We start from the raw sequence: 23405 nt of genomic DNA, 5'->3' as shown, positions 1-23405 counted from the left end.
GTGCTTTCTACGTTACCGAATCATAGGCCCATCTTACGATCCAAAATATGGGCTTTTATATTTTAGGCCCATTAAATTCAAAATTTACGCTGCAACGGTCACTTGTGCGCAAGGGAGTTAGGGTTTATGTTCGCCTAATGGTATAAATATCCTTCATCTTCGGATCTTTAGAGACATAGCAGAAACGTCTTGTTTTTCAACTGTCATTTTCTCAACCAGATCAAACTTTTTGTTTTCATTTTCTCTAATTCGTCGCCATGGATTTCCACAGTCTTCCTCGAAGAGATCTTCAATTTTTCTGTAAGAGGAACAAAATCCCAGCCAATATGACCAATATTGCCATGGCCGATGCTCTCAGAGATCTTGAGATTGTAAGTTGTTGCCTCTCTTTTCTTCAGATTTTGTTCCAGTAGTCTTCGCATCTTGCTTTTTCTCAGTAATATGAAAATGATTTGAGATCGATATCTTGTTAACCATCTAGAGCGTGTCGTTGTTTGTGGATTCATCTATTTCTGAAATTGCTTGGACGATTGATAAATTATGGATGTTTGTTAGAGTATTTGAATATGAAATCGGAAAGTTCCTCGAATGGTTTTAGATCTGGATGGTTGTTCGATTCTGTTTGAGTCCAGTGCTTTTAAATCTTATATGTTTGATCTTAACATTTTGATGGTTTTGCTTTGCTTGTGAGTTTTACAATTTGTAATTAGTAGATCCCTGAGAGTCTGACCATTTTGATTTGTTAGGTGGAAGGTATGGATGAGTTCATGGATCCATCTCGTGACCAGTCTCCAACCAGTGTTGCAAGAAATTTGCCAAGTGCTGCTCGAACTGCTGCTAGAACAACTCGAAGGAAGTCCACCAAGGATGAAACTCAGTCATCAGAATTGGTGACCCGTTCTTGTTATGTGGTGAGCAAGTCCTTAGCTGGAGAAATGGATCAAGAAAACAAGGACATGAATATGCTCCAGAATCCATCAGTACCTCAGAGCCGTGCTGTGAAGTTAGATGTCAATGATATCATGCCTGAAGCCAATGTGAGCAAAACTCCAGCGGCTAGAAGCACAAGAAGGGCTCAGGCCGCTGCGTCTTCCAAGAAGGATGAGTCGGTTCAGCGGGTTTACAGTACCAGAAGGTCTGTCAGATTGTTAGAAGAATCCATGGCTGACCTGAGTTTGAAAACCAATGTACCTGTAAAGAAGCACGAAGATTCTCCAGCAGGTATGAAATCCAATCTCTCTCTCGTTTTCAAAACAGATGATTGTCATGTTATTATATATTGAATGAGTTTGTAATCAAAATCAGTTGTACAATGCAGGTTCCAAATTCCAGGCAAAGTCAGATGAGAACTCAGAAAATACTGACAAGGGTGGAGTAATGTCAGGGAGAGATTTAAATGATTCCTTGGAGAAGGAATGGGATGGCTCAAAGAATGATCCAGATCTTGATATATTATATGGTGATCTTGGTGATATCACTTTCTTTGATGCATCCACCAGTAAGGAACATCTGAATAGAACAGGTATACACACAAACAAGCACACCCTTCAATGTTTTTTGCTTCACTATTTTCTTGTTGCCTTTCTTAATTTCCATGGGGGATTTCTTTGCAGATTCCAGCACGGTTTCAGCTTCAGATAGTTTTGTTCTAGTCAATGAACATGAAACTTCGCAGGAGGATGGTTTTGTTGTTGTAGACCATGCTACTTCTACTACCACCACAAACACTTTGGCCTGCAACAAAGAATCAGAGCCTGAGCAAATGAAGATTGATTCTGAATCTGAATCAGAGGAAACAGAATATGAGACTGATCCATGGGAGGGTGATGATTTTGGTGTTGCTGTTCACACAAACCAAGAGGCATTTGAGTCTAAAGTCTCAGCTAGTGATAATGTGAGTAAGGTTGACTCAGTGGCAACTGTTCTGATAGCTGATGAATCGAAAGAACTCGATTTTTCTTCTTCACCTCTTGCTGTGGAGGAACTCGAAGAAGACAGCGATGAATGGTCTGATTATGAGATAGGCGAGGTCGAGTTGGAGGAAAACAGCTGCGGGTCTGAAGAATCCATTGAAATTGAATCAGAAGAGGCTCCTGTTTCAGATAAGAAGACTCCAGCTTCTTCCTCTTCATCAAGTCTTGCTGGTAATGAGACAAGAACTTCGTTGTCTCCATTTGAAGCAGAATCAATCTTAGAGAGCGAGGAGGACAAGGAGATGGCTGTTAACAACAATGGAGAGGGGAAAGCTGAGGCCGAGGTTAAGAAGACAAAGAAGAAGAAGACGATTGATGAAGAGCTCAAAGATGTGAGCATGAGGCAACTAACGAAGATGGTGAAAGAACTTGCTATCAAGAGTAAGCAACAACACAAGGGTCCTGAGTAATGAAGAAAAACTGTTTTAGCCTTTTTGAAATCATTTCCTTCTCTCTTGGAAAAATGTTGATGTTTCTTTTGTTTCCTTTAGGGTGTTGTTGTGTTGTTCTTTTTTTATAGAAACTCAAAGAGAAGCTCTAATGACATCTTTTTCTTTCAATCTCATTCGAAATTTCTTCATGGCTGCACTTTTCATTATGCCTTGAGAATTTACTAACATTAGATTCCAGAAGCAGAGCCATGTGAAGACAAAAGAAGAAGAAAAACGCTTCCATTACAAAAGTTTAGAGAGATTTTCATTTTGTTCAGTGGCGAAGAAGAAGACTTAGGCCATGGAATCTAAAGTATATAATGGTGAAAAGACAGGGAGAAGGAATTAGCAGTGGGTGCTTCAAAATTTGCAGAGTGCCAGAGAACTATTGCTTCATGAATGCTGAGAAGAATGAATAGACTCTGAAATGTGGATGATGATGAGCATATGAACTTGGAATTATCATTCATTGAAACATAAGTGTAGAGGACACGTGAACGAAAAGAGTCTCTGTATACATGAGTAAGTAAGGCTAAGCCAAAAAGGGGATTGAGATTATTTGTCAATAGAAACAATGGAAAGAAAAGACTTTCAATACTAAATTATATCCATTCAGATTCTATTGTTATGGTCAAATCAAATATACGTTGCCATCATCACTAATGACCGTTGTGATCACTAATTGACCGTTGTGATCAATTTCCTTTTTTTTGATTAAAAGCGAGGATTTCCTTTTTTCTTCTTCTCAAGTACCTTTCCTTATAAATACTCGTCTAACAAACTTTGCCAATTTTCGATCGCCAATCTCGTGAAGCCGATGATCCATGTAGAGGTAGAGCCACTCTCTGCGAAACTGGCCTTCTTCCTTGAGAAGAAGATCGATCGTCACGTTTCTTAGATTGATCGCCATTCTCTCTTGTGCATTCGATATCCTGTGACTACTTCTACAGTCGAACCCTAATTTCACATGATCTCCACCGCAACACTTTGTAGACGGCGGCTAATGATGAGAGGGAGAAAGGCGGACTGTTGAAGTTGACATCCTTGATGAGAACAAGAAGAAGAAGAAGCAAAGGCTCGTGATCGAAGGATGTCGAAGAAGAAGAAGAGAGTCAACGACCGAGAAGAAAGAAAAGTCAACAACAAAGGAAAGAAGTTGGGCTTCAAGTGTTTTGGTCTCAAGAAAACTAATGGGTTGAATTTTGGTTAAGCCCCAAATTGTTTTTGATGAGAATCTGAGTCTTCGAATGGGCCTTCTTTGTTACCACTTCTAACAAGGTACATTATTTTTTTTCATTCTTATTTTTGTTTTTATTTCTTTTAAAAAATTATTTTGGGTAAAACTAAAACTAATTAATTTAAAACTTTTATTAAAACATTTAAAAAAACAAATTTAAAACTTAATCTTTAAGAAAATAGTTAATTTTTTTTTAACTAAAATCATGTTAATTTCACTATTACTTTTAAAAAATTAGTTTAAGTGTTGTAATTTTAAAAACGTCGAAAATTAACCGCGCTTAGGCATCCCATCCTTAATTAGTCCGTAAGCTCTGCGGTGTTCGAAGTTCGACATTGTTTTTACGTTATATAGATTTGATACGTAAACTCATTTTTAAAAATAATAGTGATTTTCACTAAAAAAATTTAACACAGAATAATTTTTTAACTAAAACCATGTTAATTTCACTATTACTTTTTAAAAATTAGTTTAAGTATTAAATTTTAAAAACGTCCTTAGTTGGTCCGTAAGTTTTGTGGTGTTTGAAGTTCGGCATTGTATTCAAGTCATATAGATTTTGACTCTTAAACTTATTTTTAAAAAATAATATTGATTTTCACTAAAAGTTTAAAACAAAATTTTGAAATCATTTCCTTCTCTCTTTGAAAAATATTGATAATTCTTTTGTTTCCTTCGGTTGTTGTATTTTTCTTTTTTTTTTTTTTGTAATTTTTTTTTCTATTTCTTTTCATCTCATTCGTAATTTCTTCATGGCTTTAAAAAAAAACTCGATTTAGCTGTATTTTATATGAACTCAAAAGAGACAAACTCGGTAGTTACCAAATTTATAGTGCCCGAGCTCAACAGGGGAAGACAGGGACGTAAAAAGATCAATCATCTATCATAGCTATAAGGGAGACTTTAATAATCTCATGAGAATTTTGCAATTTTTGTCAGATTTATACATTTTGTATCCATCAGAATTTACAATAAAGCTCCAAAGTCATATTATGCAAAAAGGAGCCTAATTGATACTAACATTAGCTTTAAGAAGCAGAGCCATGTGAAGACGAAAGAAAAACAAAAACACTTCCATTACAAAAGTCTTGAGAGATTTTCATTAGTTTTGTGATATTACCATATCAGTGGCCACGAAGAAGGGTGTGGCCATGGATGTAAAGTATATAATGGTGAGTAGACAGGAGACACCATGAGCTTGATTTGGTACTTTCGTATGTCAATTTAGCTAGTCAGGGATTTTTTTCTTTGCAAATGGTAGGGGTGCTAAAACGAGGGACCAACTGATGAGTAACCAGCGGCTTTAACCTCTTTGAGTGTAGCGGATAACCAGTCTAAGCCTTCATAGAGCCCATCTCCTTGAAGAGCACATGTGCCTTGTATATGCCATTTCCTGTTCTTGAGATCAAGTAAGCCAAGCCCTTCACATACTTCTCGAGGAGACATGGCTCCTCTCTGAAATTCATAAAGAGTTCAGACGAATTTTGGTAAATGAGAACGAAAAAATATGAAATAAGGAAAGCTAGAGCCTATGAACTTTTACCATGTCTTGTTTGTTTGCAAACACTAGAATGACACTGTTGAGCATGAATGGGTCCCTTATGATATCCTGAAGAAATCAATAAGCAGAGGTTATAGAAACACTGCAGAAACTAATTTGACCCAAAGTTTTGTGCAAATTTTCTAAGGTACCTGAAATTCTTGCTTCGCTTTACCAATCCTCTCTCGGTCCAAGGAGTCTACCACGTATATCTGCAAATGCATCGACCAATATCAATCAGGAAAATTCCTTACAAAACATGAGAAATCATCTGTCATGAAGAGAAGAGACTCTATGAGTTAACTATCTAACTAGAGGCAGCGTGAAAAATAAGTAGAGACTTACAAGTCCATCGGTATTATTGAAGTAATGCCTCCACAAGGGCCTCAGCTTCTCTTGGCCACCAACATCCCAAACTGTGAAGATGACATTCTTGTACTGAACTTTCTCAACATTGAAACCTGTGTAAGAAATTTAAAATCCTCAGTAAACCCGTTGTAAGATAAATGAGAAAACGCAAAAAAAATAAAAATGCTTGAGCAATCTGACCTACCGATTGTGGGAACAGTAGACAGAACTTCTCCTATGTGGAGCTTGTATAGTATCGTTGTTTTGCCAGCCGCATCCAGACCCAGCATAACGACCTGGCATCTCAAAACAAAAAACACAAGAAAAAAATCACCAAATCTGAAAAATGTATTCATCATATCATGCACAGTGAGAAACCACACCACATAGATTAGTAATATATCAACAAGAACACCACATAATCTGTAACAGCACTTAATATCTAGAGTTATTGCACTTGATAGCTAATAAGCTGGGTCAATACACAAAACAAAAGCTGGACTAGCTAACTTGTGTGAATGATTTCATGGATACACAAGTAACCCAACTGTCTATGAAAGTGGATTGGCTACATCAAGATTCTAAACAGTGTAGGTACTATACTATAGTAGAAGGGAACTTGAATCTTCAGGGTACCTAAAAGTACTAGCAAGAGTTTAGATTACAAGCATATATACCGGACCTAAAAAGTAACTCTTTGAACATATAATAAATCCCAGGATACATCAATGATTAGCACAAATCAAACACTTTTTCATATTATTTCAAAATCCGAGTGTCGTCAAAACAATGAAAGCGAGTATAACGATTAACGATGGGTAACACGCGATTCCGTCCAGTAAACGATCAAATACAGAAATCAAATACAGAAGATGGAGAGAAGGAGAGTACCCTCATCTCCTGGTTGCCGAAGAAGGTATCGAAAAGCTTGCGAAAAGTTTGACCCATCTCTCACCCCAAAAAAGCTTAAACCCCCACAGACGAATTTTACTTTCTCTTATCGATAAACCAAAACAGAAATTGAAAGTGAAGAAACACAGAGAGAATCAAAGCTAAGATGATGATGGTCGATTTCTCCAGGAATTGCAGAGAGTTTCCCAAGAAAGCAAAGGTTGCGTTTTCGGTACAATGGATTCCTTATGTACAGTATAGAGAGATTCCACTTGGTCTTACATTTTTATTTCGGTTTACAAGTCTTTGAAATTAAGACCGGTTTATAACCGGTTTGAGGTTCGATTAATTTTGAGATCCTAAACATTTTTCATTTAATAGTAACAAATCCAACAAAAAAGATTGTAATTTAGAAAACCTAACACTTGTCTTTTCTAAGCTTTCCATTTCTCAAGATCTCTACAAAAAAAATTCCATTTCTCTTTTCGAGAGCCTTCTTCTTATAAAATATAAAAACAAGACTTAAGAATCGGCCATGTCGTCTTGAATTTCGCTGGGAGCTATAAGTCCAGGAATCGAAAGCATTCTTTGTCTCTCTCTCTCCATTTGGGCAGCAGCTTCCTCAGCATATAAATCTTTGTTATCCTGAACAAAAATAATCCATTCATTAGAGTTTTTGATGAAATGTGGTATAAAAGAAGATACCAATCTAATCTGTAGCAATTACTTATATACCTGAGCAGAAAATTCCTTGGACTGTATAAGGAAGTCGCGTATGTTATCCTTAAATCTGCCAACATCGTTTCTCGACTCGTAAAGTCCATTCACAAACTGTGTCACCTGTTTTGTTGTGTTTTGTCAGTGTTTTATTTTCAATATCAGTGGCAATCGAAGAATTGAAAATCCTCTGGTTTAGTTCACGTTACCTCTGTTGTAGTCATGTTGGGGAATGATGAGCTTAGAAGCTTGGTGGTGTACTCAAGCACAAAGGCGACATTATTTGAATAAGGATGCGGTACCGTTGCAGCATCCCACAATGGTTCTGCCAATGATCCGCTCTCAACCTAAATATTTTATTGATCCGTTAATTCCGCAGTGACTAGCCAAGTGGTAGATTTTTATACAAGTAGTATACGTATTATTTACCAGGCTAAATAAGTGCTGCAACACCAACACATGCAACTTGAACCCAGGCTTGTGGAAGGTATCGGTCAAGACAGCAAATACTTCTTGCTCAATTTGCAGAAAGTATGTTTGGTAGAATTTGTTACAAAAGTCAGATTTCTGCCACAAGTCAAAGAGCAACATGTTAAATCATGCACACACATAAAGAGGCTAAAAATGCCAACAAAACGAGAAGGAAATTCCAAAACCTGAAAGTTTTTCAGCATCTCGAGCAAGAGATTGAGCCCAGTTTCAGCGATATTTCTTTCAGTATGCCTAAATGCCCAGATAACTGAATCCATCACTAGCTTCAGTTGCTGATGAAGAGACACAAAAACAAGACAAGCTCAGGGATAACTAGAAAACTAATAATATGGAAAGGTCGTTATTAGCTTTCTAAGATCACGCAAAGAATACTAATGCAAGAACATAATCACCAACCTCACTTGACAACTGTATCAACGCACGGAAACAAAATGTAGCAATAGCACGAAGTAACGAGAAAAACTTGAGACGGTGCTCTGGGTAATCTTCAAAATTCTTAGTAATCATCTGCAGAAAAAAGATGAAAACGAATTCACTAGTCACTTCCATGTATGCATAGAACTACGACTGAGTATCACATAGCATTGTTTATAATATTTCGAAAGGGTGGACTGATAGCTTAAAACTGCACATGTGAGAAATATTTTCAATGGACCATAGAATCAGTTACCTCCAATGTGCACTGGAAAACAGCTTCAAATATGAGGGGAACTTCATCTCGCATTACAACCTTGTATCTACACGTGCACATCAACAAGTTGGGTTTAGAAGATAGTAGATTTTCATGTTACATCTAGTGGTAAAAATTCTTTTGAGATTATACAGTATTGAACATTTTATGCATCAACTAGTTTGATTAATACATGATGATAACTAAAAATATTCTTACAAGAGCAGACCAAACATCCTGGATTAATAATACAGGCTGATACAGAAAAGTGACATACTTGTTGATTATTGTCGCAAAGAGTGACAAGACTTCTGATTCTCTTGCATCAGGAACATTTCTTGCATAGTCGCCAAGTACTTGATCCATCATTGGTGGAACAAACTGTTTTCCAATGTGTGGCTGGTTTTCAGCTTTATCTAAAAACGTCTCTATCAGCTTAAGAATTTCCCTCTTAACAGACCTGTTCCATCAAGCATAAAGATGTAGTATTATTCCAGTTTCTTATATAGGGACATTAATTTTATTTTGTATATAAAATGCCCTCCTACCTTAAAAGTTTAACAAGAGATGTTCTCGAAGCGTATGGGCCACCATTAGCAATGCTGCTTGAAACGAGTTCACTATACATTCTGGTGCAGTAGAGGAAGAATTAAGTCCATAAACATAATGAGTGTATGTGTGTCTTATAACTTTTAACTGCAATATAAGTGTTGTATAAAGAGTTTACCTGTAAACATTCAGCATATCCAAGAAGATCAACGAAATTTGAGACAGGAAGAATGTTCCTAGTGAAGTTGCAACGCGCGTATTTGTCTGCACAAAAATATAAGTTACACTATGCAGCTAAACCAAAGTCTACCGATGCACCAGCTCAACCATAACGAATGCTATTTTTATGTATAAAATTCTAATACGTTCAAAAAGAAAAGCAAATTTCAACTAAAACTCCGTAAGATTCAGACCTGGAGGATATTAAGCACAGTACGTATCACATCTGGTTCCTTGAGGATATCTGCACTTTGACGTGCTTGTCCTATAATTTCTGCCCATTTCTACATCATACAAAAAATACATTTAGTAAGCTATTACAAAAACCAAAGATGAACAGTACCTTTTTACTTAACAGACCTGATTCGGGAGAGCCATCAACCTCTGGAGGTATTCCCCCCTCTTCTGAGGATCTGATTCTGCCTGGATCATACTACCAACCTGGAGAGAGAGACAAAGAGTGAGGTCACGATAACGAATAGCTTCCCATCTCTATAAAAGAGACACGACTAAAAATACGTACAGATTCATAAAATGTATGAATCTGATGAGGTTGAAGATCTCCGACGATTGTAGCAAGGCCTGATAGAAGTTCAGACACAAATGGCTCACTTTCTCCAACCTGAAAAGCACAGAAGACCCTCATTAGATGATAAAGTAAGAATTAAAAGTATCAAACGGACGAATACATTACCTGAACAATAACAAATTTTCGCTTACACTTCTGAACAATTTTTAAGAATGTGTCGCAAGCCATGTCCTGAAAGGAAAACGTAGGGTATCAGCTTGAGCAGATTTTAGATAAACCAGACAACCCATAGACCAGAGGGAAAGCAACAAAATGAGTCATAACATTTTTATGAATATGAGATGTGATAAAGCTGTGGGATTTAAGGCTCCGACGGTTTATTAGTAATTGCTAAGTATTATAAAGTAACTATGGTTTGATGTGGGTAATGTCAAGTCACTATGGTTTGCTTAGGGAGTCTCATCTATATAAGATGTCTAAGAGAATGAAGAGAGAGGAATCGAGTCTTTGGTGAGGTATCTTAGGGGGAGTGGGAGGAGCTCCATTTACAAATCCTCAGTTACTTTTGTATTTCCTGTCTATGATCTATCAAATCTATTTTCTATAAGCTACTCATATCAAAGGTGTAATAAATGGATAGTAATTAAATCAAAATTTCCAACCGGTTCTACTTAATATGAAAGATTTAAGCAAGAAACTGTAATTCCTACCGACTTCCAAATCCAACTTGAACAAGGGAAGAATTACCTGAACACCAGGATGCGTCTCATGCATAAATTCAAACAGCTTATGGACAACTGTCTTCAAAAACTTCCAATGGGCTCTTAAGAATCTTGAATATTGTCCAACAACGTACCTGAAGCGAACAAGAATGCAAAGATCAATACTCACCCGAATCATGCATGAAACAAATGCTAGCAGGGAACAAGGGGTACTTCTAGTGAAAATCCCACATTACATAAGTACCAACATTCCAAGCCAAAATCAACAATAAAATGTGTAGGATCCATGATGTAGAAACAAACTCACATGATGTTGCTCGCAATAACAGCTTTATTGTCTTTTCCCTTGACGACTTCACATAAACTTAACAAATCACGGATAACCATCACGAGAAATCTGTTTTCCTGGAAAAGAAAGACAGAGTTGAGATGATTAGTAAAGGACACAAACTTTGCAAAACACTGGTGGTGAAACCAGTCGACCATAAATCAATGGGAGACCGAGACCACTTAAGAGCCTACTAACATTAGAAAGATGCTACCAGATACCAAGAACCAAAAAGTGCTACTGCATTTAACTGTTGTTTGTTGAAAACACAATTAGACGGACACTGAGAGTGGAGATCTTACCTGTTCTACTACCATGGACCCAGAAATAGACCCAATAGCCCAGCATAAAGTGTTTAGATTGTTCCATGCCCATTCCTCCCCGCTCAACTGTTTGCTTAGCTTACTCAACATCTTAGAAGTAAAAGAAAAAGAAAAAGTTGATATCAATACAACAGGGTCATCCAAGACTCTTAACAATTAACACTTCACAACTATTAATACTTCTACGTAATAAATATTGTAGAAATTTAGGGACACTCTACTGGTCTTCTCCTCTAAACAAGGAGATACCTTTCGTAGGCACTATACTTTATCATAATACTCCACATATTTCACAGCATATACAACCATTACCACGCATTAACTATTGTAAAGAACTTTAAACGTAAATTTTGAACAAAATCATTCTAGAGTCCAGAGGATAAGGAAAATCTGGCATCCCTCAAAATAAGTACCTGTTTTTCGGTATCTTCATGATCAAGGTGTGAGAGGTAGATTAATGTCTCCCGCATTATCTGCAATGGTGTAAACTATGAAATGCGAATACCTTATGTTTGAAACAAAAACGTAAGATCATATAATCGAACTTCCTCATCAAAAGGAGTAGCAACGAGAGGAAAAAGTGTGTCAAATTTTCTCTCCAAAATCATGGGTCAAGAAAAAAAGAGTGTCAAAAAGAAGCTAATTTGTACAAATCCATGCTGTGTGGAGGACATCGTATATGTTCTATAACAGAATAACTAATGATAGGCCATATGTTCAGTTGGTACCTTATACTGGACAAGAACATCATTATCCTTCATAGTTTCACGAACAATGTTCCCATTTTCGTCCTCAACAATTAACACTTCTTCAGGCTTAGCCGTGCGACTAATCATGAGTCCCCTTAATTTTGACATTGGATCTGAATAAAGTTTTTGCCGCTCAGTGACTTCAGATTTAACACCATCAACTGTACTAGGAAGGAAAGCCATCTGGCAATAGGTAAATCAAAACACAGGGTAAGCATCAAGGCAAAGTTCAACTACTACTATATATAATCCTGATTTCCATTTTATAAAAGAACATAAAGAAATCATACTTGCAATCCAAACAGACTTGGAGTTAGTGCAGGGTGACACGCATGATGTCGCGTCCCAAACAACTCCAACACTAATGAATTCCAATAGTCCAAACAAACCTGTTCACTCGTAAGCAAGCAAAAGCTGTCAGTTTCCAAAGCGTCAACAGATAACATGGGACCATTCTGATAATTAATATAAATATACTGAAACCTAAAACTGCATCAAGTATCAACAGAAAAATGTATTAACAACTGTAATTCACATACCTTGAATACTTCAGTGTCATCAACATACGATATGCTAATGAGATATCCCAGACCCGCAAGTAATAGAGAAATATTTTCGGGTGCAGATTCTAGGATTTTTATATGTAACTGCAAACGAAAACATAGAGCACATTATTGTGTTTGAAATGCATAAAATATATGAAAGATAAAAGACTAGAAAAACAAATGCCAACCATCATCCCTCGTTACACATCCAAAGCCTAAAATACCAGGAAAACAACCTGACATATCTAACTCAACAAAGAAAGAGAATTACCTTGAAAAACGAAGTGAAAAACAGTGCCAAGTTCTGGATAAAAGCCTAAAGGTAAAGAAGATATACAGTCATTATCTCGAAATGTTACAGTAAAAATGGAACGGCCAGAAACCTAATGCACAGAAAAACACTTGCCTGTTCTTCACTACTTCCAGTTGAATATGCCTCAGGGATATTTAAATTTAAAGGGAGAATTGCCTGCAGACATGAAAACAAGTATGGGCATCAATCAAGAAGCAACAGTAACATGAAGTCAATCTACATGTAGTACAGAACCAGTAAACCACCATAAGGAGTACATTAACTAATTAAAAGTAAAACTCTATAGTAGGACATCACTGAACAAGGCCATGAAAACAAATAGAAGTAACAAAACAAAGATAACAGCACTACCTGCAACTGATTCATGAAAATGCTGTACATCTTGACATATTGCATATCGTAGAAGTCCCCAAAATTAAGAGATGCAACCTGCCAGAAAAAAAAAAAAGGTAGTTAGATAATGACAGTAAAATAGTGACAAGTAGGTAAAGCTGAACTAAAAACCGGCATACCTCTGACAAACATTGAAGTGTGAGATTCCTATATGCTGGAACAGGGAAGAATTTAAGTAGGATCTCCAGCTGCGAATAACCAGATCAGTAATGCGGGATTTTGTTATTAAAGACTTGTTAACCTCTTTCATTCACTTGATCCAAATATATTACCAAAGGGGACTCAAATATGTATCCCAACGGAATCCAAGAAAGATAGGCATGCAATGCAGAGAGTGTAGCACGTATAAGCTCTTGTCTTTGGGAAGCTGAGAGGACATATAGGCATAACTCGTGAATGAGTTGAAACTCGCTGCATATAAGAAAGCAGTATAAATCAGTAAAGCAGTTCGTTTTTATGTATTGATTCTAATAAAGTAAACTTCTTGAAAAGTCTAACTTGCCTGTTTAGAGACTGTTTCAGTTCTTTTATCTTTTGCTGAGTCATCTCTCCTTTTGAGAAATCAAAGACCTCTTCACTTAGGAGCTAAACAAGAAGAAATGTTATTTAAGTACACCATGAACTTAATTAATGCAAAGGCACTTAAGACTGAACTTACTTTCAAAATAGCCATGCAATTCTCACAGATAGTTTCACTAGTCTTAGCAGCTATAACTAAATCAGGAATAAAGCTTTTCCACTTTGCCGGCCACTCCTGTTTCACGATCTGTACACAGATAACATTATATGTTATTCCCAAAAACTAAACAAACAATTTCAATAAATTGGCAGGAGCAAAATCTTTCAGGCGAAATTGGCTTTAGCAAAGCCTTACCAGAGAAAACATCAGAAGTAAGTAGATAGTGAACACAAAAGAAGGACTCAATACAAATATGTATTATTAGCAGGAAACCCCGAAGATACCTGAACCAGGATGATATTTAACTTGTTGACATAAAGCCTTTCCGTTCTGAAAGATGCTTCATCCCTTGACAGCTACACAGCAAATTCAGTATCAAAACGATTCAGTTAACTTAACATCTTAGTTCTAACCAAAAAACAACCTAATGGCTCTCCAAATAATATACCTGCACAATGACATCAGAGATGTAATTTTTCATTCCATCACGTTGTTCAACGGGTAATGCATTCCACCTATATTTTATAACACCTTCCAGCACCTGAAATTATACGATGGAAGACAACTAAATAGAATGCTAATGCTGTCTTCTTTGGAATGGATGTAGTGGGACATTATATATAACAACGGGAATGCTAAATAAAGAGAAGAGCAGGTATAAGAGAACACTAAAACACTGACCTGAAGGGCAAAAAATTTGGTATGCGTACTACTGGTGTTCTGTAGAATGTGAACAACTTGAAGCCAAGTATCAGGATTAGCTTTCAAATCCCGCAAGATATTATCCGCAGAAGCTCTCTGCAAGGTGTTTTCAAACATTCTTATCTCATTGAAAGCACACATATGCAAACATCGTTTTTACACACAAATTACATTGTTTAGTGTTTTTCCAGATAACAAGAACAGCCACAAACAATCGAAACCTATCTCTAACCCAGGAAAAAGAATTAAGCAAAACTCATCCAATTCGTATCGCAAATACTAAACCCTCGCCTAACCCCCAAATCGATAGAACGCATTAACAGTGAATAAGAGACCGCTTAATGTGGTGGCGATACTCGTTCATCGTTAAAATTCTCAGAGAAATTATGATAAACAACGGGACTCACTTCTTCCTTAGATCCGGTAGAGTAAAAGGCCTCAACAGTGGCATCGAGTAAAACGACGTCAATCGGCTGACTCAAGTCTCTTAACTTCTCGGCAGCCATGGCGGAGAGGATGCGCAAATTCTAGAAGAAGAGACTCGATACGAGAGTGAAATCAATGGAGGGAGACAAAGTTCGAGAGAGAGGGAGAGAGTTTTTTTTTGGGTAGAGCGGTACGGAGGAGAGGCAGTTTAAATATTGAGAGAGGTTTTTGAAAGACAGCTTAAGATTGACGCAGGCGACGCTGAGAAAAAGGCCTGACTTCTAATTTTGTTTTCTCTTCTTTTTTTTTCGTTGACCGCCTCAGGGTTTGAATTTGTATACTCTACAGTCTACGCTACTCAAATATTTACTAGGATTGTTTATTTTATTCAAAGATTTACTTTAAGGAAAGATTATTATAAAATGAAATGCAATCATATAGATTAATCAAATTTCCAACACTTTTTGAGGTTTTACAAAAAAAAACATTATTAAGTTTTATTTTTAAATAAGCTATATTCAATCACTAAGTTGTAGAACTTTATTATTTTTATTTAATGATGTTCATTATTAGATTTTGTATGATATTATTATATAAAATAAAATTGAGTGTTTTTTTTTTTTTTGGATTTATGTATTTATGTCATATTATTATGTTTGCATTAATTAATTAATAGCATTTTCCCCAAATATTAACTTTACTTTCTTTCTTTTTTTGAACACGGAACTTTACTAAGTAGTAGTATTCATTTGATCCCATGAAATCTAAGCTAAGGAGTAAGCTTGGAAAAACCTTAACAATAGGAGATCTATCATTATATTGAAATCGAGTTTACCATTCGTGAAGATATGATTATAATACGTTGTGTACTCTTAGCTTGTAAAATGGCTAATGGGATTTACTAAGAGAGGAAGAGAAGTGAACTGTTAATGTTATGATCATCAAATGCTTTGAGGAAAGTGGGAAAAACAGATTTAGCTATGAAGCTAATGCATAGCAAATTGGAATGCGTAGTGTTAAAACTTAAAAGGCCTTTTTTTTTTTTTTTTTGGGTTTTATAATGCGTAGTGATTTCCTTTTTTTTGATAACATATACAAAATGAATTTCCTTTTTTTATTTTTGAACAACTCCTTATGAATAAATACACATCATCTCTTCTTATTCACTGAGAAATCAAAATTACAACCCTATGAATGTATGATCTAATGCTTTGAGGAAAGTGGGAAAAGCAGATTTAAATCTTGTATTTCTTGATATACCAAATCATAGTAGAAAATGTATATTCATATGCTTCTCTGCCACATCATCATGGGGAAGGCCATAGCGAGCAAGTGGCCCAGGTAAACACAAAGCGTAGCCCAACAAATACAAAACGATGCGTTTAGCAATCGTCATCATGTCCCTTGTTATTTCGACAACGAAATCAAATCCCGATTCCGAGAGAGAGAGAGCGATAGCGGAAGACGATGGCTTTGACGGTGGCGAAGAGTGCGTTGGAGGCGATTAGAGAGAAAGGTCTCGGCGGTTTCATGAGGATGATCCGAGAAGAAGGCTTCATGTTAGTTCTCTGTCTCTCTTTTCCAATCTCTCTTCCTCTGCTTAATTTCTTCAGGATTATACCCTCGATTTCATTAGTTAGATCCCAAATAATCTAGAAATTTACAAGAATTTTCGGTGTTTGTTGAAGTTTGTTTGCAATGAATGGTTATCATTCTTCGGTTTTTTTCACTCAAATGTTAAATTTTCTTGATGTGAAATGAAAATCAAACACTTTGTTTTTGGTGAACATCAATTTTGAACGGTGATGGTGATGCTTGAAATTGGCATAATGTTTCTGGTTGCTTATAAGTCTAAGATCTTATTGTTTGTATTCCGAGGTAATCACTAGTTTATGGAATTTCTCTAATTGCTTCTTTCAATTTTTTTTCTTCATTGCAGGAGATGCCTACCAGATGGGAACCTCTTGTAAGTAATTTATCTTTGATAATTAGTGCTTAGTGTTTCACTTCTTTGTGGATTACGAATATGATTCAAGTGGTTGTTCAAGAGTTCTTTACAGACCAAGTTCATTTTCATATTCTTATATGTGTATGTTGTTGTGTGAGCGAACATAATTTTGTCAGATTCATTATACTGTGAACAGAGCTCGCCAATTCTTGAACAGCTTACTATTCTTTGACTTGGACTGCTGATAGATGTTATGTTAGTTGATTTTGGAGTTCAGTAAAGAAACAGTGACAGTAAATGATGGTTGGTATTCCAGAGATAGTGTAGTTACATGTTTGAAGGAATTGACAATATTATGCCATAAGGCTATTCAAGTTGATGAGGAATAAGAGCTCAAAGATTGGTGAGGCCTGTTAATGGTGATGAAATTGGCCTACAAAGTAGTCTTGAAACTTGAAAGATCTTAAGAGTCAAAATTTATGTGCCTCTTTCACCAAGTCTATAAGCTGGATTTGTCGTTCTCATAGGCTCTAGATAGTTGGTGCATTTGGCTGAATATAGAGAACCTTTTCCTCAGATCATTTCTTTATGCGTAATATACATATAACATATACTTAGTGTTGCTTCTATGTTGTGTATTGAGATGTTGGAAGCATGTATATATGGGTCACATAGTATATACACAGTATGCTTGAATATTGTGTCTTATTAATAGTTTCCCCATTCTTTATATTGTAGCTTGCTGTTGAGTCGTATTTTCTGATCAATACTGTTTTATTTCTATATTTGATGAAGGCAAACTAAAATACATAACATAGGAGCGACACTTGTTGGTGTTGACAAGTTCGGTAACAAATACTACCAGAAGCTAGGCGATACTCAATACGGTATGTAGTTCCTTTAACTTCATGTTTTACCTATATAAAATCATGCTTTAACCTAAAAAAATTGATGCCACTGTAGGATTCATGATATTTGTTACTAAATATTCAGGGAATAACCCTTTTAATATTGACTTCAAATGTTTGTTTATTCTGAGTGGTACAGTCATGGAAATTGTAGCCACTCACTCAGCATTTGTTATTTGTTAGCTCACTGCATGTATCTTAATAGAATGTTTAGTCAAGAGGCTTTTACATTGAAACAAGCAATCACTTTGTGAACAGGTAGGCACAGATGGGTAGAGTATGCTTCAAAGGATCGTTACAACGCATCTCAAGTACCAGCTGAATGGCACGGGTGGCTTCATTTCATCACTGATCACACTGGCGATGAGGTAAAACCAAGAGCCATTTCAAATTCGCTGTCTCGTTCAATCAATAGATAATATATTGCCTTGTAACTTGATAATAAATACCAATGTCTCTGTTTCAAGCTCTTGAGTTTGAAACCAAAAAGGTATGGGCTTGAGCATAAAGAGAACTTCTCTGGAGAAGGTGATGCATACATCTACCATTCGAAGGGACATACCTTGAACCCGGGACAAAAGAACTGGACTCGGTACCAATCATGGGTACCCACCAAGACTCAGTAAGAAGATGATATTTTGGTTTTACGCTCTGCGAGACTTTCTCTCGAGTGATTTGTTGTTTTGTTTCTGTGTCATTTTAATAAAAGCTGTCTTGGATCTAAAGCTGGACAATTGGGTTTCGGATCTGGAATTGTAATTGTTACTGTGTAATAATTTGCTGATTATTAAGTTTCTTGTTTCTTCACCTCTGGCTAGGAAAGTAGAAAAGTTCTAATAAGTAGAAGTATTTAAAAATATATTAATCAAATAACTTCATCGAGAAAAATATCTTTCAAGATTTTTTTTTTCTTCGAAAATCTTCAAAGAAAATTGAATACAGAGTTTATGATCTAAAAACAAAAAACAAAAAAAAAATCTTCCAACAAAATCTTAATACTATTAATACATCTAAATGAGAGATTTTTCCCAAAACGGATTATGATAACCAGATAAATCGAACGCAGTGCCAGCAACAAAACGTTTTTAATGGTAATTAAAAATTTAAACGAGATCAGCACCACGTTTTTTAATTATCCTTCTTCTGTCGTTTTTATGGTCAACTTTGTTATAAAAAAAAATTATAATCTTTCTAAACAAAAAAAAACGAAACTGGAATTTTGATTAACAGAAACATCCAATATCAACATTTAATTGGTTTTACAATTTAAAAACAAAAAGGGTTTCACAGTTTGACTCTCTCTATTTATGCTAACACACTATTAAGACTAATTTCCTATTTTTTTAATTGAAAATCAGAATCTTAATTTGAAATTAAGCTCCGACTATTTAAAGCTTGTCCACTGTTCCGTTAACATCTATAATCACCCTGGCATACATACTTGTCGTCTCCCTTCCTCACGTTTCTCTCCTCTGCAAATTCGAAGCTCCGTTGAGCTCGAATCAGAGAAGTAGCTATTTCGTACAACCCCAGAACGATATATTTTTTTCTGGGTTTCCTTGAACATACCACACTCACGGTCACGGGATCCATACCAAGCTTCCGTAGCCATGGGGTTTGATCCCGAGAACCAATCGATCTCTTCCGTTGGACAGGTTTCGCTTTTCTCATTATCGTCTTCTTTTCCCCATTCTTCTTTCGGTTTAGGTTTCCGATAGCAAATTGTACTGATTTTTGTTGGTTCTTCTCCCGGTCGGCTTTGAAGACTTTTGATTGCAATGTATATCTTAGGGTTTGGCTTGATTTTAGATATCCTTTTTATGAAGTGATTGTGGATTTTGATGTCTCTGTAATGTGTGGAGCTTGTGAAAATTGGGATTTCAATTTTAAGACCTTAGCTTCTGGGTTTTGGAATAACGATTCTATCCTAAATCTCTCTAATTTGGTATCAAGTCACTTTCTGATGCAAAATTCCTGAAACTATATATTATGTAGGTTGTTGGTGATTCTTCTTCAGGTGGGATTACTGCTGAAAAGGAACCTTTGTTAAAGGAAAACCACAGCCCAGAGAACTACTCTGTTCTTGCAGCCATTCCTCCGTGAGTCTCTCTCGTTCTCTCTTGTTTATTAGTCATCAATTTGTGGTCCCAGATTGTTTTGTTTATTTGCTATTTATTGTTTGTTACTACTATTTCTGCTGAAAGCAAGTGGGAATCTTTTGGATATGCACATGATACTGATTTTTCTAAAAGCATGCTAAGAACGTAAGAACGTAACAAGTCATTTATTGCAGGTTTCTCTTTCCAGCTCTTGGAGCATTGCTTTTTGGTTATGAAATTGGTGCAACATCTTGTGCTATCATGTCTCTTAAGGTAATGGTTTAACCTTGTCTAAAACTGTGCTTCTATACTCAAGTTTGATTTTTTTAGCTTTCTCATATCTTTAGCAGTTAAATGACGCTACTTCATAGTTCATGCCTGCATTTGCACTGCCATTACGTTTCCTTGGATTTCTCCTGCATAGTTGTTATGCATGTACATCTGTTCGATTGTCTAAGCCTATTAAATTCTGAATGACTAATCTGCTTTTGCCTCAGTCGCCTACTCTAAGTGGAATTTCATGGTACGACTTGTCTTCAGTGGATGTTGGTATAATTGTGAGTCTACCTTTCTTGGATCTTCTACATGTTGGTTATTGCACTATTTTTTGTTCTTATTTTCTCCCTAAATTGGGAAGCTGTGATCTTTCTTGTGGAAGGACAAAGAAATTTGCTTACGACAATTTTCATACTTTTGTGCAGACCAGTGGCTCACTGTATGGTGCCTTAATTGGCTCCATTGTTGCATTTAGTGTTGCCGACATTATAGGTTGGTTTTTCTCAACTGTCTTCATCTGAGTATGTAGCAGCAGTCTCCTTCATCTGAAAGAAATTGAATTGTTGGACTAAATTTTCAAGGAAGGAGAAAGGAGCTGATTTTGGCTGCATTCTTGTATCTTGTTGGAGCCATTGTGACTGTAGTAGCACCTGTCTTTTCCATACTGATAATTGGACGAGTTACGTATGGCATGGGGATTGGACTGGTAAGATAAATCACACATCTTTATTGTTTGCCTGCTAAAATGTGCATCATGCATTTGACTAAGTAGTTAATCATAGTCAACCTTTCCACGAATAGCTACTTGGTAGAAATATGCTTCACGCTATTACTGAACATGTGTTATCCAATGCATCCATATACTACCAGTCTATCACTCATAGACCAACCTGGCAGTGTTTGCATTCTTCTGTATTCATATATTGGCTTACTCCTTCGATTTATTGATTGGTGGAATTCGGGACAGAGTTTACCCCTATATCGAGACAGTCTGAGATATATAATTCATCCTATTCTTATTCTCCTGTCTCACTCTATTTTACGAAGTTGAGAGCCATTGTTTATAAATATTGTTTACTGTTCAAATCAAGATGTTTGTTCTACTGTGAGTGAATCCATGCAGCTAGGGAGTACAATTTTAAGCATTCTTTTTAACTGGAAAGTTGATATGTTTCCTTGCATTTAGACCATGCACGCGGCTCCAATGTACATTGCAGAGACTGCTCCAAGTCAAATACGTGGACGGATGATATCACTAAAGGAATTCTCCACTGTCCTTGGGATGGTTGTAAGTTCTCGAAGCTCTGAGGATTTTGGAAATTTATTGCCCCGTTTGAAGTTACAGTTTTGATTCCCTCCATTTTGAAACCTTTCTGTCTACCAAGTTAAACTGACACATAATTTTGTGAAGGGGGGTTATGGAATCGGTAGCCTTTGGATTACGGTTATTTCTGGTTGGCGTTACATGTACGCAACAATTCTCCCTTTTCCAGTTATTATGGGAACTGGAATGTGTTGGCTACCAGCATCTCCGAGGTGGCTTTTACTGCGCGCTCTCCAGGGACAAGGAAATGGGGAGAATCTTCAACAGGCTGCGATTAGATCTCTTTGTCGCCTTAGAGGGTCTGTCATAGCTGACTCAGCAGCTGAACAAGTAAACGAAATATTGGCTGAACTTTCCCTTGTGGGTGAAGACAAAGAAGCTACATTTGGTGAATTATTTCGAGGCAAATGCTTGAAAGCTCTCACTATAGCAGGAGGGTTAGTCTTGTTCCAACAGGTTGGTGCAGTCAATTCATCAAACATTCCTTAAGAAAATGAACAATAACTAAATATATTTTTATTTTCGAATGACAGATAACTGGGCAACCAAGTGTACTATATTATGCACCATCAATACTACAGGTTTTTCTTTTCATCTCTACTTAAGTTGAATTTTTTGCACTAGGAGGAAACTCGTGATAGAAAATCTTAACTTCTTTTTACCAAAAAATTACGTGTTAGACTGCCGGCTTTTCTGCTGCAGCTGATGCAACTCGGATCTCAATTCTGCTCGGCCTATTGAAGGTATTCATATTCTTCCATCTGGTTTGACATGTCAGATCCTTTTAGCAAAAAATTATGAAAGGATTGATACGCGTTGTAGTACAACTGGAAATATAAATGATATATTCCTTTCGAAGACTTGATGTGATCCTTTTACTGTTGCAGTTGGTTATGACAGGAGTTTCTGTGATAGTTATCGACAGAGTTGGAAGGAGACCTTTACTTCTTTGTGGTGTTAGCGGAATGGTATTTTATGTCTTCTATTATTAATTGTTTGTTCCAATAAGTTTCGATTACATGAATCGGAAGCTAAACGATCCAAAAATATACTCGTGTGTAACAGGTGATCTCATTGTTCCTCCTGGGATCCTACTACATGTTTTATAAAAATGTACCAGCTGTTGCTGTAGCTGCATTGCTACTGTATGTAGGCTGTTACCAGGTTAAATTTTCTTACAGATTTTTCTGATCAAAGTTCCATTCCGTACAATGTCATCTGCGGCTTTGTATTTTCAGTAAATTTTTTGATATGATCTTAAGAGGCTTTCCATCAATCTTGCAGCTGTCCTTTGGCCCTATTGGTTGGCTGATGATTTCAGAGATATTTCCCTTAAAATTAAGAGGTAGAGGAATCAGTCTAGCAGTGCTTGTGAATTTTGGCGCAAACGCACTTGTGACATTCGCTTTCTCACCGCTAAAGGTAAAGAAACTTCTTCTCTTTAAATAGATTCCTTACATAGAACTAAACTATAACTTTGGAAGAACAATGTTTAACGAGAGATTCCCCACATAGCTCGCATACATCTTGCTAGTTCCTTCTTATCTTCTGGTTTTCCGGGAGAGATTATTGAACTTTTGAGGTCTTAACTCACTTGGTATTGTTTGCAGGAGCTGTTAGGAGCTGGAATACTGTTCTGTGCATTTGGAGTGATATGTGTCGTGTCTCTCTTCTTCATATACTACATTGTGCCAGAGACAAAGGGTCTCACTCTTGAAGAAATTGAAGCCAAATGTCTCTAAAAGGTTACTCATCTTAGCTCCACTTTCTGTGCTGCTTCATTGCTTGAGGATCTAAATCGCAAACGCACCAGCCGCATGTGTAGTCACTAGTCAGCCATTTATCGCGGAATTTTCACTGTTTGGATATCTTTTAAAGAATGGTTGTATCTAGCGGCAAAATTTGGTGCGTTGGAAAAGTTTTAAAATTCGAAAGTTTGCTTAATTTGTATTTTAAAACACGCATTCAAAATTTTGTGATTGTATGAAAATAATGTGAGATTCAAAATTTTATGAAACAATATTGTAACGTCGTCAGTGATTATTATTACACGAAACATATTATGACGTCATAA

The 23405-nt window shown here is 36.4% G+C and overlaps 5 protein-coding genes and 1 long non-coding RNA gene across 8 annotated transcripts; 4 read left to right on the top strand and 2 right to left on the bottom strand.

The window, feature by feature from the left end:
- The first annotated feature begins 37 nt into the window (after positions 1–37).
- Positions 38–2531, top strand: AT3G03130 (lisH domain-like protein). Its single transcript, NM_111183.4, has 4 exons — positions 38–371; positions 747–1221; positions 1319–1522; positions 1614–2531. Exons 1-4 carry the CDS (start codon positions 258–260, stop codon positions 2381–2383), a joined length of 1563 nt encoding a protein of 520 aa, NP_186963.1. The 5' UTR covers positions 38–257; the 3' UTR covers positions 2384–2531.
- Positions 2532–3251: 720 nt separating this feature from the next.
- On the top strand, positions 3252–3462 carry AT3G01235. The gene has a single exon (NR_140818.1). It is a non-coding gene; the product is annotated as an other RNA (long non-coding RNA).
- Positions 3463–4372: 910 nt separating this feature from the next.
- On the bottom strand, positions 4373–6679 carry ARFB1C (ADP-ribosylation factor B1C). 2 transcript variants are annotated; one of them, NM_111182.3, is made up of 6 exons: positions 6421–6679; positions 5735–5825; positions 5527–5642; positions 5334–5393; positions 5185–5250; positions 4373–5096 (listed from the first exon to the last, which is right to left on the bottom strand). In NM_111182.3, the coding sequence occupies exons 1-6, from the start codon at positions 6475–6477 to the stop codon at positions 4908–4910; spliced, it is 579 nt and encodes a 192-aa protein (NP_186962.1). In that variant the 5' UTR covers positions 6478–6679; the 3' UTR covers positions 4373–4907. The 2 variants fall into 2 exon arrangements, with proteins under 2 accessions (NP_186962.1, NP_001326842.1); NM_001337458.1 differs by having other exon boundaries at positions 4373–5250.
- A 49-nt stretch (positions 6680–6728) lies between these two features.
- On the bottom strand, positions 6729–15124 carry XPO1B (exportin 1B). Its single transcript, NM_111181.3, has 32 exons — positions 14758–15124; positions 14330–14446; positions 14097–14189; positions 13933–14004; positions 13628–13735; positions 13472–13554; positions 13242–13380; positions 13089–13157; positions 12928–13005; positions 12670–12732; positions 12535–12579; positions 12258–12365; positions 12009–12107; positions 11698–11901; positions 11383–11442; positions 10949–11059; positions 10626–10723; positions 10344–10452; positions 9762–9827; positions 9591–9689; positions 9428–9508; positions 9262–9351; positions 9027–9112; positions 8848–8928; positions 8577–8759; positions 8300–8366; positions 8026–8136; positions 7794–7901; positions 7567–7704; positions 7347–7484; positions 7156–7260; positions 6729–7065 (listed from the first exon to the last, which is right to left on the bottom strand). The coding sequence occupies exons 1-32, from the start codon at positions 14854–14856 to the stop codon at positions 6943–6945; spliced, it is 3231 nt and encodes a 1076-aa protein (NP_566193.2). The 5' UTR covers positions 14857–15124; the 3' UTR covers positions 6729–6942.
- Positions 15125–16124: 1000 nt separating this feature from the next.
- AT3G03100 (NADH:ubiquinone oxidoreductase, 17.2kDa subunit) lies at positions 16125–18441 on the top strand. Of its 2 annotated transcripts, none has more exons than NM_111180.5 (5): positions 16125–16335; positions 16716–16742; positions 17520–17611; positions 17891–18000; positions 18100–18441. In NM_111180.5, the coding sequence occupies exons 1-5, from the start codon at positions 16244–16246 to the stop codon at positions 18256–18258; spliced, it is 480 nt and encodes a 159-aa protein (NP_566192.1). In that variant the 5' UTR covers positions 16125–16243; the 3' UTR covers positions 18259–18441. The 2 variants fall into 2 exon arrangements, with proteins under 2 accessions (NP_566192.1, NP_001030628.1); NM_001035551.2 differs by having other exon boundaries at positions 16172–16335; positions 17520–17615; positions 17895–18000; positions 18100–18423.
- Positions 18442–18993: 552 nt separating this feature from the next.
- Positions 18994–23389, top strand: VGT1 (vacuolar glucose transporter 1). Its single transcript, NM_111179.4, has 14 exons — positions 18994–19287; positions 19628–19731; positions 19926–20004; positions 20229–20288; positions 20433–20499; positions 20589–20713; positions 21194–21295; positions 21419–21787; positions 21865–21912; positions 22012–22074; positions 22219–22299; positions 22397–22495; positions 22616–22753; positions 22942–23389. Exons 1-14 carry the CDS (start codon positions 19243–19245, stop codon positions 23071–23073), a joined length of 1512 nt encoding a protein of 503 aa, NP_186959.2. The 5' UTR covers positions 18994–19242; the 3' UTR covers positions 23074–23389.
- The last annotated feature ends 16 nt before the right edge of the window (positions 23390–23405 follow it).

The sequence above is a fragment of the Arabidopsis thaliana genome, chromosome 3, assembly GCF_000001735.4.
Source record: "Arabidopsis thaliana chromosome 3, partial sequence".
Taxonomy (NCBI): domain Eukaryota; kingdom Viridiplantae; phylum Streptophyta; class Magnoliopsida; order Brassicales; family Brassicaceae; genus Arabidopsis; species Arabidopsis thaliana.
Note: the sequence above shows the minus strand (reverse complement) of the source record. Positions and strands in the feature narration are given on the sequence as shown.